The sequence below is a fragment of the Triticum dicoccoides genome, chromosome 1B (genome assembly GCF_002162155.2).
Source record: "Triticum dicoccoides isolate Atlit2015 ecotype Zavitan chromosome 1B, WEW_v2.0, whole genome shotgun sequence".
Lineage (NCBI taxonomy): Eukaryota > Viridiplantae > Streptophyta > Magnoliopsida > Poales > Poaceae > Triticum > Triticum dicoccoides.
This window is the reverse complement of record NC_041381.1, coordinates 596,087,675-596,104,668: the sequence shown is the minus strand read 5'-3', so window position 1 is coordinate 596,104,668 and position 16,994 is coordinate 596,087,675. Positions and strand designations below refer to the sequence as shown.

Genomic DNA, 16,994 nt, shown 5'->3' with positions numbered 1-16,994 from the left:
ACATTATGTTAATGTGTACTTTACTAGTACTCCTAGTAGCACCAGGGTATTAGATACCGGCTCGGTTGCTAAGTGTTAGTAACTCGAAAAAAAAGCTACGGAATAAACTTAGACTAGCTAAAGGTGAGCTGACGATATGTGTTGGAAGTGTTTCCAAGGTTGATGTGATCAAGCATCGCACGCTCCCTCTATCATCGAGATTGGTGTTAAACCTAAATAATTGTTATTTGGTGTTTGCGTTGAGCATAGACATGATTGGATTATGTCTATCGCAGTACGGTTATTCATTTAAGGAGAATAATGGTTACTTTGTTTATTTGAATAATACCTTCAATGGTCTTGCACCTAAAATGAATGGTTTATTGAAATCTCGATCATAGTGATACACATTTTCATGCCAAAAGATATAAGGTAGTAATGATAGTACCACTTACTCGTGGCACTGCTATGTAAGTCATATTGGTATAAAACGCATGAAGAAGCTCCATGTTGATGGATCTTTGGACTCACTCGTTTTGAAAAGTTTGAGACATGCGAACCATGTCTATTGGTATGTACGCATGAAGAAACTCCATGCAGATGGATCGTTTGGACTCAATTGATTTTGAATCACTTGAGTCATGCAAATCATACCACATGGGCAAGATGACTGAAAGGCCTCGTTTTCAGTGAAATGGAACAAGAAAGCAACTTGTTGGAAGTAATACATTTTGATGTGTGCTGTCCAATGAGTGTCGAGGCACGCAGTGAATATCGTTATGTTCTTACTTCACGGATGATTTGAGTAGATACTGAGTATATTTACTTGATGAAACACAAGTCTGAATTATTGAATGGTTCAAGTAATTTCAGAGTGAAGTTGAAGATCATCGTGACAAGAGGATAAAATGTTTATGATATGATCATAGAGATGAGTATCTGAGTTAGGAGCTTTGGCACGCAATTAAGACATTGTGAAAATTGTTTCACAATTAATACCGCCTGGAACACCATAGTGTGATGGTGTGTCCGAACATCATAGTTGCACCCTATTGGATATGGAGCGTACCATGATGTATCTTATCGAAATACCACTATCGTTCATGGGTTAGGCATTAGAGACAACCGCACTCACTTTAATAGGGCACCATGTAATTCCGTTGAGACGACACCATTTGAACTATGGTTTGGAGAAACCTAAGTTGTCGTTTCTTGAAAGTTTGGGGCTACGACGCTTATGTGGAAAAGTTTCAGGTTGATAAGCTCGAACCCAAAGCGGATAAAATGCATCTTCATAGGACACCCAAAATAGTTGGGTATACCTCCTATTTCAGATCCAGAAACAAAAGGATTGTTCCTTGAATCGGGTCCTTTCTCGAGGAAAAGTTTCTCTCAAAAGAATTGAGTGGGAGGATGGTGGAGACTTGATGAGGTTATTGAACCATCACTTCAACTAGTGTGTAGCAGGGCACAGGAAGTTGTTCCTGTGACACCTACACCAATTGAAGTAGAAGCTTATGATAGTGATCATGAAACTTTGGATCAAGTCACTACCGAACCTCGTAGGGTGACAAGGATGTGTACTACTTCAGAGTGGTATAGTAATCATGTCTTGAAGGTCATGTTGCTAGACAATAATGAACCTACGAGCTATGGAGAAGCAATGGTGGGCCCGGATTCCGACGAATGGCTCGAGTCCATAAAATTCGAGAGAGGATCCATGACTTTGGAAGAAATACTTGATGGTCGTAAGGCCGTTCGGTACAGATGGATTTTAAAAGGAAGACAGACAATGATGGTAAGTATCACCATTAAGAAAGCTCGACTTGTCGTTAAGATGTTTTCCGACAAGTTCAAGGAGTTGAATACGATGAGACTTTCTCACTCGTAGCGATGCTAAGAGTCTGTTGGAATTATATTAGCAATTACTGCATGATTTATGAAATCTTGCAGATAGGATGTCAAAACATTGTTTCCTCGATGATATCCTTGAGGAAAGGTTGTATGTGATACAACCAGAAGGTTTTGACAATCCTGAAAGATACTAACAAGTATGCAAAGCTCCAACAATCCTTCTAAGGACTGGAGTAAGCATCTCGGAGTTGGAATGTACGCTTTGATGAGATAATCAAAGATTTTGGGTTTATACAAAGTTATGAGAAACTTGTATTTCCAAAGAAGTGAGTGGGAGCACTATAGAATTTCTGATGAGTATATGTTGTTGAGATATTGTTGATCAGAAATGATGTAGAATTTCTGGAAAGCATATAGGGTTATTTGAAAAGTGTTTTTCAATAGAAAACCTGGATTAAGCTGCTTGAACATTAAGCATCAAGATCTATGAGGATAGATCAAAAACCGCTAAATGGTACTTTCAAATGAGCACATACCTTGACATGATCTTGAAGGTGTTCAAGAAGGATCAGTCAAAGAAGGAGTTCTTGCCTGTTGTAAGGTATGAAGTTAAGAGTTAAAGCTCGACCACGGCAGAAGAGAGAGAAAGGACGAAGGTCATCCCCTATGCTTTAGACGTAGGCTCTATAGTATGCTATGTTGTGTACCGCACCGGAAGTGTGCCTTGCCATGAGTCAGTCAAGGGGTACAAGAATGATCTAGGAATGGATCATTGGACAGTGGTCAAAATTGTCCTTGGAGTAAATAAGGACATGTTTCTCGATTATGGAGGTGATAAAGAGTTCGGCGTAAAGGGTTACGTCGATGCAAGCTTTAACACCTATCCGAGTGACTCTGAGTAGCAAACCGGATACGTATAGTGGAGCAACCATTTGGAATAGCTCCAAGTGGAGCGTGGAAGCAGTATTTACAATATGACCAAGAGATTTGCGAAATACATACGGATCTGCATGTTGCAGACCCGTTGACTAAAACCTCTCTCACAAGCAAAACATGATCAAACCCCAGAACACATTGAGTCTTAATCACATGGTGATGTGAACTAGTTTAGTGACACTAGTAAACTCTTTGGATGTTGGTCACATGGCGATGTGACCTATTAATGTTAATCACATGGCGATGTGGACTAGATTATTGACTCTAGTGCAAGTGGGAGACTGTTGGAAATATGCCCTAGAGGCAATAATAAATTAGTTATTATTATTATATTTCCTTGTTCATGATAATCGTTTATTATCCATGCTATAATTGTATTGAGAGGAAACTCAGATACATGTGTGGGTACATAGACAACACCATGTCCCTAGTAAGCCTCTAATTGACTAGCTCGTTGATCAATAGATGGTTACAGTTTCCTGACCATGGACATTGGATGTCATTGATAACGGGATCACATCATTAGGAGAATGATGTGATGGACAAGACCCAATCCTAAGCCTAGCACAAAGATCGTGTAGTTCGTATGCTAAAGCTTTTCTAATGTCAAGTATCATTTCCTTAGACCATGAGATTGTGCAACTCCCGGATACCGTAGGAATGCTTTGGGTGTACCAAACGTCACAACGTAACTGGGTGGCTATAAAGGTGCACTACGGGTATCTCCAAAAGTGTCTGTTGGGTTGGCATGAATCGAGACTGGGATTTGTCACTCCGGTTGATGGAGAGGTATCTCTGGGCCCACTCGGTAGGACATCATCATAATGTGCACAATGTGACCAAGGGGTTGATCACAGGATGATGTGTTACGGAACGTGTAAAGAGACTTGCCGGTAACGAGATAGAACAAGGTATCGGCATACCGACGATCGAATCTCGGGCAAGTATAATACCACTAGACAAAGGTAATTGTATACGGGATCGATTGAGTCCTTGACATCGTGGTTCATCCAATGAATCACTGGAACATGTGGGAGCCAACATGGGTATCCAGATCCCGCTGTTGGTTATTGACCGGAGAACGTCTCGGTCATGTCTGCATGGTTCCCGAACCCATAGGGTCTACACACTTAAGGTTCGATGACACTAGGGTTATAAAGGAAGTTTGTATGTGGTTACCGAATGTTGTTCAGAGTCCCATATGAGATCCGGGACATCACGAGGAGTTCCAGAATGGTCCGGAGGTAAAGATTTATATATGGGAAGTCCTGTTTTGGTCACCGGAAAAGTTTCGGGTTTTATCGGTAACGTACCGGGACCACCGGGAGGGTCCCGGGGGTCCACCAAGTGGGGCCACCATCCTCGGAGGGCTGCATGGGCCAAGTGTGGGAGGGGACCAGCCCCAGGTGGGCTGGTGCGCCCCCCCACAAGGGCCCAAGGCGCCTAGGGTTTGGGGAGGGGGCGCCTCCACCTTACTTGGGGGGCAAGTTTCTCCCTCTCCGCCCTTGGCCGCCCCCCTAGGTGGGATCTAGGGATGGCCGCTGCCCCTGGGGTGGAAACCTAGGTGGGGGCGCAGCCCCCCTCTCCCCCTATATAGAGTGGAGGCAAAGGAGCAGCCCAACACACGAAGTTCTTCTCGTGTTGGCGCAGCCCTACCTCTCTTTCTCCTCCTCTCTCGCGGTGCTTGGCGAAGCCCTACAGGATTGCCACGCTCCTCCATCACCACCACGCCGTTGTGCTGCTGCTGGACGGAGTTTTCCCCAACCTCCCCCTCTCTCCTTGCTGGATCAAGGCATGGGAGACGTCACCGGGTTGTACGTGTGTTGAACGCGGAGGTGCCGTCCGTTCGGCACTAGGATCTCTGGTGATTTGGATCACGACGAGTACGACTCCTTCAACCCCGTTCTCTTGAATGCTTCCGCTTGGCGATCTACAAGGGTATGTAGATGCACTCTCCTTCCCCTCAATGCTACTTTCTCCATAGATAGATCTTGGTGACTCAGGAAAATTTAGAATTTCTGCCACGCTCCGGCTGACCAGAGGCATGGGCGGAGTATTGTTGCCTTGCTCATCAGTGGATGAAGATCATCCCATCGTACGGCCTGGATGGGACAGGAGCTGACCCGTGGCACGGTTATGGAGCACGCCGCAGGTGGTGCTGGCTTGTTGGGGAAGCCTTGGTTGCGCTGGGCTCGGCTGTCTTGTACTGGTCGTTGAGGCCGCGTCGAGGTGCCTGGCCGGGTTGGAGAGTTTGGCCGGGTCGCGGGCCCTGGCCGGGTCGAGCAATCCGTCCAAGCGCGTGCCGTCTTGAGGGGTGACGTCGGCCCTGTTGTTTTTGAAAAGGATCCGGGTACCGTTGCCTGCCCGGGGTTCATCCCCCCGACACCTACGGACTAAACCCTCCGGTTTATATTGACATCGGAGGGGACTAGGGTTGTACAAAATCGGTTACAGAGAAAGAATCTTCACATCCGAACGCCAAGCTTGCCTTCCATGCCAAGTAGAGTCCCATCCGGACACGAGACGAAGTCTTCTGTCTTGTATCTTCATAGCCCATCAGTCCGGCCCATGTCACATAGTCCGGACGTCCGAGGACCCCTTATTCCAGGACTCCCTCACCCCCCCACCTCCTTGTCCTATTCGGACTCAAAGGGAGGGGGCACGCGGCCTGCCTTGGCCGGCCCCTCTCTCTTTCCACTAGGGCCCATCAAGGCCCATTAGTTCCCTAGGGGGTTCCGGTAACCCTCCGACACTCCGGTTATATCCGAAACTTCTCCAGAACACTTCCGGTGTCCAAATATAGTTGTCCAATATATCAATATTTATGTCTCAACCATTTCGAGACTCCTCGTCATGTCCATGATCATATCCGGGACTCTGAACAATCTTCAGTACATCATATCACATAAACTCATTATACCAATCGTCATCGAGCGTTAAGCGTGCGGACCCTACGGGTTCGAGAACTATGTAGACATGAACGAGACACGTCTCCGGTCAATAACCAATAGCGGAACCTGGATGCTCATATTGGTTCCTACATATTCTACAAAGATCTTTATCAGTCAAACCGCATAAGAACATATGTTGTTCCCTTTGTCATTGTTATGTTACTTGCCCGAGATCCGATCATCGGTATCTCAATACCTAGTTCAATCTCGTTACCGGCAAATCTCTTTACTCGTTCATAATACTTCATCCTGCAACTAACTCACTAGTCACAATGCTTGCAAGCCTTATAGTGATGACTATTACCGAGAGGGCCCAGAGATACCTCTCCGAAACACGGAGTGACAAATCCTAATGTCGATCAATGCCAACCCAACAAACACCTTCGGAGACACCTGTAAAGCACCTTTATAATCACCCATTTATGTTGTGACGTTTGGTAGCACACAAAGTGTTCCTCCGGTATTCGGGAGTTTCATAATCTCATAGTCTGAGGAACTTGTATAAGTCATGAAGAAAGCAGTAGCAATGAAACTAACACGATCATAATGCTAAGCTTACGGATGGGTCATGTCCATCACATCATTCTCCTAATGATGTTATCCCATTCATCAAATGACAACACATGTCTATGGTTAGGAAACATAACCATCTTTGATTAACGAGCTAGTCAAGTAGAGGCATACTAGGGAATATATGTTTTGTCTATGTATTCACACATGTACTAAGTTTCCGGCTAAAACAATTCTAGCATGAATAATAAACATTTATCATGAATTAAGGAAATAAATAATAGCTTTATTATTGCCTCTAGGGCATATTTCCTTCATATATCCCACCATGGCCATCTCCCACGAAGGACTTGCCTCACTTGGGTAGATCTTCACGAAGTAGGCGATCTCCTTGCCCTTACAAACTCCTTGGTTTAACTCCACAATCTTGACGGAGGCTCCCAAGTGACACCTAACCAACCTAGGAGACACCACTCTCCAAAAGGTAATAGATGGTGTGTTGATGATGATCTCCTTGCTCTTGTGCTTCAAATGATAGTCTACCCAACACTCAACTCTCTCTCACAGATTTGGCTATGGTGGAAAGATGTTTTGAGTGGAAAGCAACTTGGGGAAGGCTAGAGATCAAGATTCTTGTGGTTGGAATGGAATGTCTTGGTCTCAACACATGAGTAGGTGGTTCTCTCTCAGAAAATGAATGGTGGAAGTGTAGGTATGTTCTGATGGATCTCTCCACGAATGAAGAATGGGTCGAGGGGTATATATAGCCTCCACACAAAATCTAATCATTACACACATATTCCCAAACTCGGTGAGACCGAATGGTAAAACTCGGTCAGACCGATTCAGGTCAAAATATGAACGTTAGGCTTTTCAGTGGGACCGATGCGCTACGGTTAGGGCATAACGTAATCTCGGTGAGACCGATCACATGAACTCGATGGGACCGATTTCAGTAATAGGCTCATAGAGAGTTGGTCAGGCAAACTCGGTGGGACTGATTCGCTCATTTCGGTGAGACCGAAATGTTATGAAAAGGAAATAGGTAATTTGCATTGCGAACTCGGTGGGACCGATTTGGTCATTTCGGTGGGACCAAAACGTTACAGAAAGGAAACAGGGAGTTTGCAATCCCATCTCGGTGAGACCGAGATCCCTATCGGTGAAACCGAAGTGCCTATGGTTTGTGGCAGTGGCTATGTCAAATGAACTCAGTGGCGCCTGATATATCAAATCGGTGGGGCCGAGTTTTACTTTTAGGTTTAGGACATATGTGGAAATGAGAAAGTGGTTGAGGGTTTTGGAGCATATCACTAAGCATTTTGAGCAAGTAAGCCATTAAGCAACACCTCATCCCCTTTTAATAGTATTGGCTTTCCTATGGACTCAATGTAATCTTGGATCACTAAAAAGAAAATGTAGAGTCTTGAGATTTTGTTGCCAATATGTGTCCTAAGCATTTTGAGGGGTCCACATCTCTAGTCCATGCCATGCCAATCATTGAAATTTCTGAAATGATCATCTTGAAAGAGCATTAGTTCAATGAGCTATATTTTGTTAAGAATTACCAAAACCACCCAGGGATTAGTTGCACTTTCAGGACCCTTTCCAAAGATTAACTTCAAATCCTTGACCATATCATGTACATCATCACCGGTGCGGTGGCGAGGCTTCGTCCGGTGATCTGCCTCATCCTTGAAATGCTTGCCTTTCTTTCTTACGGGATGCCTGCTCGGAAAAAATCGATGATGTCCCAGGTACACATTCTTCTTACGATTATCCAAATATATACTGTCGGTATCATCCAAACAGTGCGTGCATGCGCGGTATCCCTTATTTGTCTGTCCTGAAAGGTTACTGAGAGCAAGTCAATCATTGATGGTCACAAACAGCAACACATGTAGGTCAAATTCTTCCTGATCGAGCTCATCCCACGCACGTACACCTTTTCCATTCCATAGTTGTAAGAGTTCTTCAACTAATGGCCTTAGGTACACATCAATGTCGTAGCCGGGTTGCTTAGGGTCTTGGATGAGCACTGGCATTATAATGAACTTCCGCTTCATGCACAACCAAGGAGGAAGGTTATACATACATAGAGTGACAGGCCAGGTGCTATGATTGCTGCTCTGCTCCCCAAAAGGATTAATGCCATCTGCGCTTAGACCAAACCATACGTTACTTGCATCACCTGCAAAGTCCAACCAGTATTTTCTCTCGATTTTTATCCACTCCGACTCATCAGCGGGTACTCTCAACTTCCCGTCTTTCTTATGGTCTTCTCTGTGCCATCGCATCAACTTGGCATGCTCTTTGTTTTGGAACAAACGTTTCAACCATGGTATTATAGGAGCATACCACATCACCTTGGCAGGAATCTTCTTCCTGGGGCACTCACCCTCGACATCACCAGGGTCATCGCGGTTGATCTTATAGCCCAATGATCCACATACCGGGCACATGTTCAAATCCTCGTACTCACCGTGGTAGAGGATGCAGTCATTAGGGCATGCATGTATCTTCTGCACCTCTAATCCTAGAGGGCACAGAACCTTTATTTTCTTCGTACGTACTCTCGGGTAATTCATTGTCCTTTGCAGGCATCATCTTTAACATTATAATTAAGTTTCCAAATCCCTTGTCAGATACACCATTCTCTGCCTTCCATTGCAACAATTCCAGTGTGGTGCCTAGCTTTTCTTGTCAGCTTCGCAATCTGGGTACAACAATTTCTTGTGATCCTCTAACACGCGCTGCAACTTTAGCCTCTTCTTCTCACTTGCGCAGTTTCTCTTTGCATCGGTAATGGCCCGACCTAGATCATCAGCGGGCTCATCTGATGCCTCTTCTTCAGCTTCTTCCCGCATTGCTGGCTCAACTTCTTCACCCATTGTTGTACCATCGTATTCAAGGAACCCATGGCCAGGATAGTTGTCTTCGTCCTCTTCTTCTTCATTGTCTTCCATCATACCCCTCTTTCTCCATGCTTCGTCCAAACATTATAGTAGGGCATGAAACCGGACTCAAACAGGTGGACGTGAATGGTTCTTGACTTAGAGTAATTCTGATCATTCTTACAGCTAGCACATGGACAAGAAATAAAACCACCCGCCTGCTTGTTTGCCTCAGCCTCAAGCAGAAAAGTATGCACGCCATTAACGAACTGGGGAGAGCATCGGTCATCGTACATCCATTGCCGACTCATCTTGATTACACAGCACCAAAAAGACCAAATTAATACAAGTTCATACACACTTATTCTCATAAAACAACATACAAACTCACTAGCTAAAGCATTTAAATGCATGAACAAATGCGATCAAGATTGCAACTAAGGTAACAATTGATCCCACAACATAATGATACCAAGGCTCACTATCAATGGCATATTTTCTAATCTTTCTAATCTTCAAGCGCATTTTCTCCATCTTGATCTTGTGATCATCGACGACATCGGCAACATGCAACTCCAATTCCATCTTCTCCTCCTCAATTCTTTTCAATTTTTCTTTTAAATACTCGTTTTCATTTTCAACTAAATTTAACCTCTCGACAATAGGGTTGGTTGGAATTTCCGGTTCACATATCTCCTAGCTAAAAATATATATGTTAACTTGATGGGCATAATTTTTCATAAACACGAAATGCAACAAATAGTTATAAAAGAGAATATACCACATCCGAATCCTAAAACGGACGAGGGCCGACGGGAATGGATATCAAAATCATGGCACTATGTATAACAAACAACATACGGGTAAGATAATTATACAAGTAACTATATATCTAAATCACACAACCATGATTTTTTATATAAAAAAGATAAGAACAAGAGGCTCACCAGAAGGTGGTGTCGGTAACTGGACGGTGCGGGCGATCGACGGTGGTTAGGACAGAGACGGGAAGGCACTAAGTAAACCATACCTACATATACAAACTAAGAGTTATTTTGAGATCAAATTGCATATAAATCAAATAAACTACCACATATAATTCCTCCCAAACTAAAATCCACAAATCACTATACTTATAAAGCATTGCAAGAGCTAATCTAGCAATAAGAGATGAAAGGACAAAGTTGCTAACATTTGTAATCACTTGGATGGATGGGGTGCCTTCAAATCTTGAAAAAATTTGTCAAAAATGGAGGATGAGCTCGAGAGGAGAGGAAAGGGGAAGGACAGAGAGCTCGGGCTCGATGAAGGGTTTATATAGGATGATCTTTAGTCCCGGTTGGTTATACAAACTGGTACTAAAGGTGCATCTACAGTCCCGCTTCGTGCCCCGAACCAGGACTAAAGGTGGTGGTGCGGCCGCAACCTAACACCAGCCTGCCACCACCTCTTTAGTCCCGGTTCGTGGGACGAACCGGGACTAATGAGCACCGCCCGCCTAGCCGTTGGAACCGGCACTAATGGTCACATTAGTGCCGACTCATTTACAAACCGGGACTAATGAACTGAACATTAGGCACTTTTTCTACTAGTGTTACAACTAAAAGGTAGATCTATACATAACATCACGCATATATCCATGATAATTGGTGCTATTAACTACGTGTGAGCGGCATGGCAATTGCATGCCTGCATTTCGGTAGTTCAAGTTTAATGTATTTTTTGTTGTTATTCAGAAGACAACAGTGGAATGTTTCATTCATTTGTTGTTCAAATGGGTTATGTGAGAGAGAGACAATGCGAGCTATTTCATGCTCCTTATTGTTTCATAGGTTTCGTGCATATATTCATTGCAGTATTCTAACTTTAGTTTGCTATGAAAAATCCAAATTGCAACCTGATTTTGCCTGCTAAGTTTTATTCTGGAATAATGGAAAATGTAAGCATATTCAGGGGCACAAGCATCCACAAGCAAAGGCAAAACCCAATCAGATCTTAAAGTATTATTCTGGAAGAAATATGCAAACAATATTATTCACGCTTAGTTTCAGAGCTAAACACACCTAAAAAGGACCAACCTGTGTTTGATTGAACATCTAGAATGGACACTATCTTATGACTGACAGCCGAATTGTGTGATCATATTAGGTGTAGTCATGCTGACATTCAGCTTGTTCCCTCAGTCAACACGGTAGCCAGCTTGCCACGTTCCGGCGCGGAAATGGCGCCTTAAATTTCTGTAGTTTCAATGGAGGATTTTAGAAATACCGATGAACAGAAGAAATATGTTTGTATTAGATTCGACAAATAAGAGTAACAATGTACAGTATGAAAGAATTGCCTAAGCTATGTGAAATATGAAAACTGCAGTTCGACAAATAGTTACTGTATACTAAACAAATGTATGAAAGAATCACCTAAGCTATATGAATTGTGAAATATGAACACTGCGGTGCGGTATGAATGAATGCATCATGAGGATTTCCGGCGTGTGAGGATGTCATGGAGAGTCCGGTCCGGCACGGGGATGAACTTGACGGCCCAGCCGATGGGCCACGACACGGCGGCGATGGCGAGGCAGACGCCCCACTGCCCCAGCCCCAGCCTCTTGGTGCCGGCGAACCTGGTGAGCACCTCCACCATGACCACCTGCAGCGCGAGCGTGACGGCGATGATGACCAGGAACATCCTGTTCTTGAGCACCCCGGCGAACACGTTCTTCTTCTCGATCTCCCGCGCGTTGAACTCGTTGAACACCTGGCAGAGCACGAAGGCGTTGAAGATCATGGTGCCGTTGCCCTTCTCGTCGGTGCCGAACACGTCCCGCCCCGGGTACTGGAGCGCCAGCAGCACGGCGATCTGGAACGCCGCCTGCGCGGCGAGGTTGCGCCACATTGCGTTGCTGATAAGCGGCGCCGTGCGGCCGATGGGCGGCCGGTCCATGAGCGCCTTGGTGGGCGTGTCCGTGGCGAGAGCGAGAGCGCCCATGGTGTCCATGATCAGGTTCACCCACAGGAGCTGCACGGTGGTGAGCGGCATCTTGCCCGTGGTGATGGCGGACACGAAGTTGATGACGAGCGCCGCCACATTGACGGTGAGCTGGAACTGGATGAACTTCTGGATGTTGTTGTAGACGCAGCGCCCCCACCGCGTGGCCGTCACCACCGTGTCGAAGTTGTCATTGAGGATGATGATGTCGGAGCTCTCCTTGGCCACCTCGGTGCCCTGGACGCCCATGGACAGCCCCACGTCCGCCTCCTTGAGCGCCGGCGCGTCGTTGGTGCCGTCGCCGGTCACGGCCACCACGTGCCCCTTCTGCTTCAGCCGCTGCACCAGCGCCAGCTTGTCCAGCGGCAGGGACCGCGCCATGACGCGGATCCTGTCCACGATCTCCAGCTGCTGCTCCGGCGACATGGCGCGGAACTCGTGCCCCTCGATGACGATGCCGCTGGGGTCGTTGCTGGATATGATTCCGCACTCCTTGGCGATCGCGCGGGCCGTGAGGATGTTGTCGCCCGTGACCATCTTGACGGCGACGCCTGCCTTGGTGCAAGCTTCAATGGCGGCCTTGACCTCTGGCCGGCACGGATCTTTCAAGCCGACGAAGCCCAGCAATGTCAGACCATCGTCGTCGATCTTTGATTGCTCGGAGCCGTCGACTTGCTTGTAGGCGAAGGCGATGCACCGGAGGCTGCAGACGGCCATGTCGTTGATCACCTTCTCAAGGTTCCTCCTCTGCTCCACTCCGAGCTCGCGCGCCGCTCCGTCCGTGTCCACGTACATCGAACAGTTCGTCAGCACCATCTCCGCGGCGCCTTTCCAGTGCGCGACCACCGCGCCGGTAGCGTTGTCCCTGATCATCACGCCGCTGCGCTTCTTGTCCGAATTGAAGGCCTCAACGTGCAGCACCTTGCAGCTCCTCTTCAGCGCGTCGGCGTCCATGCCGAGGTCCGCTACGGCCCACGACAGCAGCGCCTTCTCCGTCGGGCTGCCTGTGATCTCCGGCGGCGACACGTTGTCCGGCTTGTAAACGCTTCCCGTGGTGTTGAGCCCAGCTCCCTGGCAGAGCAAGGTGACGACGCTCCCGGCGATCGCCGTGGCACCTCTGGGCTGGTCAGTGCCGACCCAAAACTCGGTCACCTTCATCTGGTTGAGCGTCAGCGTGCCGGTCTTGTCGGTGCAGATGGCTGTGACCGACCCCATTGTCTCGCACGCCGAGAGGCGGCGCACCAGCGCGTTCTCCTTCACCATCCTCTTCATGGAGAAGGCGAGCGTGAGCGTCACCGCCAGCGGGAGGCCCTCGGGGATGGCGACGACGATGATGGTGACGGCCTGCTGGAAGATGACGACGAGGGAACTGAACACGGCGTCGAAGGTGACGTGGCCCTTGTTGAACAGCGGCTTCCCTTGGTCGTCCTTGGTGCTGCCGGTGAAGTGGCGCGCGGTGAGCACGGTGAACACGAGCACCGCGGCGGCGACGCCGATCTTGCCAATGCTTGAGGTGAGGCGCTCGAGGCGCTCCTGGAGCGGCGTTGGCTCGGCGGTCTCCTTGGTTATGCTGCTCATCATCTCGCCCCACAAGGTGTCGGTGCCGACGGCGGTCACGAGCATCCGGCCGTAGCCGTCGACGATCTTCACGCCGCCGGTGAGAAAGGGACTCTTCTCGGCATCGATCTCGATCGGGTGGGGCTCGCCCGTCATGCTCGACTCGTCCACCTGCAGGCCGTGACCCTCCAGGAACACCCCGTCCGCTGGCACCGAGTCGCCGATCTTGAGTATCACCACGTCGCCGACGAGGATATCGAATATGGAGACCTCCTGCCTCCGGCCGGCGCGGACTACGGTTACGGCGATATTGTCGGACTCACTGGCCAGCTTGTCAAACCGCTTGGCCTGGCTGTGGTTACTGACGGCGGACACGGCAGCGACGAGGAAGACCGCGAGGAAGATACTTACACCGTCGTACCAGCCGTCCTTGAGGCCGTGCTCCTTGATGCCGAAGCCGAGGGAGACGACGGCGCAGACGAGGAGCACGATGAGGAAGACGTCCTTGAGCGCGTCCCAGACGTGGCTGAAGAAGCTTTTGGGCTTTGGCTTGGGGTAGGTGTTCCCGCCGAACGACTCCCTGCGGCGCCGCACGTCGTCGGCGTCGCCTCGGATGCCGCGCTCGGCGTCGGACGCCAGCGCTGCCGCGATGCCAGCGCCGCCCCCGAGGCGGCGGAAGCAGTCTTCGCGCTTCTCCTTGACCAGGCCCTTGAAAAGCTCGTCATCGGCGGCGACAGAGAATGCGGCGGTGTCGGCGGCATCGGAGTCACTGCCGTCGTGGTGGATCTTGATGGCGAGGTAGAAGGCGGTGCTCCGTGGCAGGACGCCGGCGGACAGAATGCCGAGCCGCGCCAGCCTGTGGCACGTCCGGATGACGGTCAGCGCCTTGCGCCATTGCCTCCCCGGCTGCCACGAGGAGGACGGGGAAGGCGACGTTGACCGGCGGCCCACGGCGATCAGGATGTCGGCGCACTCCATCCGCTGTGCAGCGCGCGATTGGAAAGCCAGGCGAGAACGGCGAGAGGAAACAAGACGGACGGACGAGGGATCAATGGATGCGGCGGGGAGGCGAGATCGGTCGACAACTCCTAGGACTCGATGACAGATCTACTAGCTGGGAGGGTCAGGTCAGGTCAGGTCAGGGGATGCCTTGCTGGGTTTGATGCAGCTGAATATATGTAGCCCTGTATAAGGCAAATCGAGGAAGCTTCCTGGAAATCGGAGTGGAAACTGCTCGATGAACCGCCTCTTGAATGCCGTGGGACGGCGAGTTCGTTCGTCTCTTTCGTCACGCCAACGGAGCAACCATTACTGTTGGTGGTCTGTTATAAGGTAGCCGTTGCACTTGCACTGCATGCAGGATTCATTTTCAGCCGAAGCGCGGACGAACCTTCACCCAAAAAATACCCTGCATTTACTTCCACAACAAAATATTTCGTTGCTTTTTTTTTTGCGGGTGAATAATGTGTGAACGTTGTTCAAAAGCTGCAACGTCTTTTCGTTGCTTTTTTATTAGCACAAGTACATAGGACAGAACACGTATGTGGCACGGATGCGCATGAGGACGCGTAGGCACGTGCAACGCCTTGGGTGCTAAGGCACGAGAGTGCATGTCGACGATGTCGATCAAGCAAAGGTTTTGCTTAGCTGCTCGGGTTCTGGCTAGCTACTGGTAGTGGACACGCATGAACTCGCGCCGATGGGAACGACGGCGCCGTGTGGCCTCGCCGTGAACCGCGGCGGGCGGCCGGCATGCACGAGGCTGAGAGCCGAGTCCTCTCGGCGTTGTCGATCACGCGGTTTTCCCGCCACCTGGAACAGCAGGATGAACGTAGCTACCGGGTCTCCTTTTCTTTTGGAAGTGAACTACCGGGTCTCTTTCATACAACTTCCGGCCGTGGCGTGTCAGGTGTGTTCTGCTGCAAAGGCTGACGCGACGTGGAACTGCCCAATTGCCAGCCTACGTACGTCGTGCCAAGTGGTACTGTGCTACGAAAGTTAGCGCGTTGCACGTCGATAGTGCGCTCTGGAGGCCGGAGCCCTTTATTATTTTATTTTACTATTTTATTTAATATACATGTATACTTTGTACCCTCTCCATTCAAAATTACTTGTCGTAGAAATGGATAAAAATGCATGTATCTAGAACTAAAATACATCTAGATACATCCATTTTTCCAACAAGTATTTTCGGACGGAGAGAGTACATATGAAGTTTTTTTAGGGGATATATATTTTGAGAGTACATATGAAGTTTCTGAAAATATATTTTCATGCATGTGGTTGTACTAAAAAAAAGGGTAAATGTGTAGATAGAAACCGGCCTTTTTATCGTTGTTTTAAGGCCAGGATTTTTTTATGTGAAGGATACAAATCAACTTTTTTTTTGTGCGAGATTACAAATCAATTTTTTTAGAGGTGGCCGCGGACTATGAGGGCGCGGCGGAGGGGGACGTGGAGGCTGCCTACGTGGCGGCGACCGCACCTCCTTGATCGGGGAGCAGACGGTTGGGATTGCCGGCCCGGTAGGGCAGAAATGCACGGCCCGCCGGACTGACTTTCTTCTAGATTCGGACATGTAAAAACTAAGCATATTTCCCTCTTTTTGGTTGTTATCAGGCATGCGATTTGGCGCACTTTATGGATCGGAGTACATTTAAATTTGAATTTACTGACGGACATATACATGATAACGTTGGATAGCGGCCTCGCGCATCCATATTCATGGACTGGTCTCCCTGTCCGCGGACGGATGCGGAAGAAAATTTACCGGTTGCCATTGAAGATGCCATTACAAATCAACTTATTATTCAATGAAACTTCACAGACAAGTGGACAAAGACTATAAGTATCTCTGCAAAAAACAAACGATTTTTGTAATGAAATTTACAAACTGCAGTTTTGGTTTTTGAAATTTCCAGGCTTCCCTGAGCCTATCTACAAAATGGCGCACACGTTGCACCATGGGCAAATGGGCAATGCTACTTTATAAGAACATCTATAGCTGATCTCTTAGAATCGTTTAACTCCTCAAATTTTTCACATTTGTGGAGTTAAACTCGACCTAGCTGAAACACTATCCGCTTGAACTCCTTAAATATTATGAGAGATGCATCGGCCTTATATTTGATCGGCCGCAACCTACTCTCAGGAATATTTCTCCTCCCCTGTGCCCGGCGTTCTCCAGCACTCGCGCCGTAGCCGCACTGGCGCCATAAAACGCCCCCACCCCCGCCACCACACCCTTGCATGCATTCCAATCGATCGGCGTCTCCCCGAATGGCCGGATCTAGCGGCCAGCCTTCGCAGCTACCGAGTTGACGAT

The 16,994-nt window shown here is 48.2% G+C and overlaps 1 protein-coding gene across 1 annotated transcript; it reads right to left on the bottom strand.

The window, feature by feature from the left end:
- Positions 1 to 11,397: 11,397 nt before the first annotated feature.
- Positions 11,398 to 14,798, bottom strand: LOC119348976 (calcium-transporting ATPase 7, plasma membrane-type-like). The gene has a single exon (XM_037616986.1). It carries the CDS (start codon positions 14,645 to 14,647, stop codon positions 11,597 to 11,599), a length of 3,051 nt encoding a protein of 1,016 aa, XP_037472883.1. The 5' UTR covers positions 14,648 to 14,798; the 3' UTR covers positions 11,398 to 11,596.
- Between the last annotated feature and the right edge of the window lie 2,196 nt (positions 14,799 to 16,994).

Bases quoted from the DNA above. Each gene is read 5' to 3' on its own strand.
- LOC119348976 (XM_037616986.1), bottom strand. From the start codon at position 14,647: ATGGAGTGCGCCGACATCCTGATCGCCGTGGGCCGCCGGTCAACGTCG.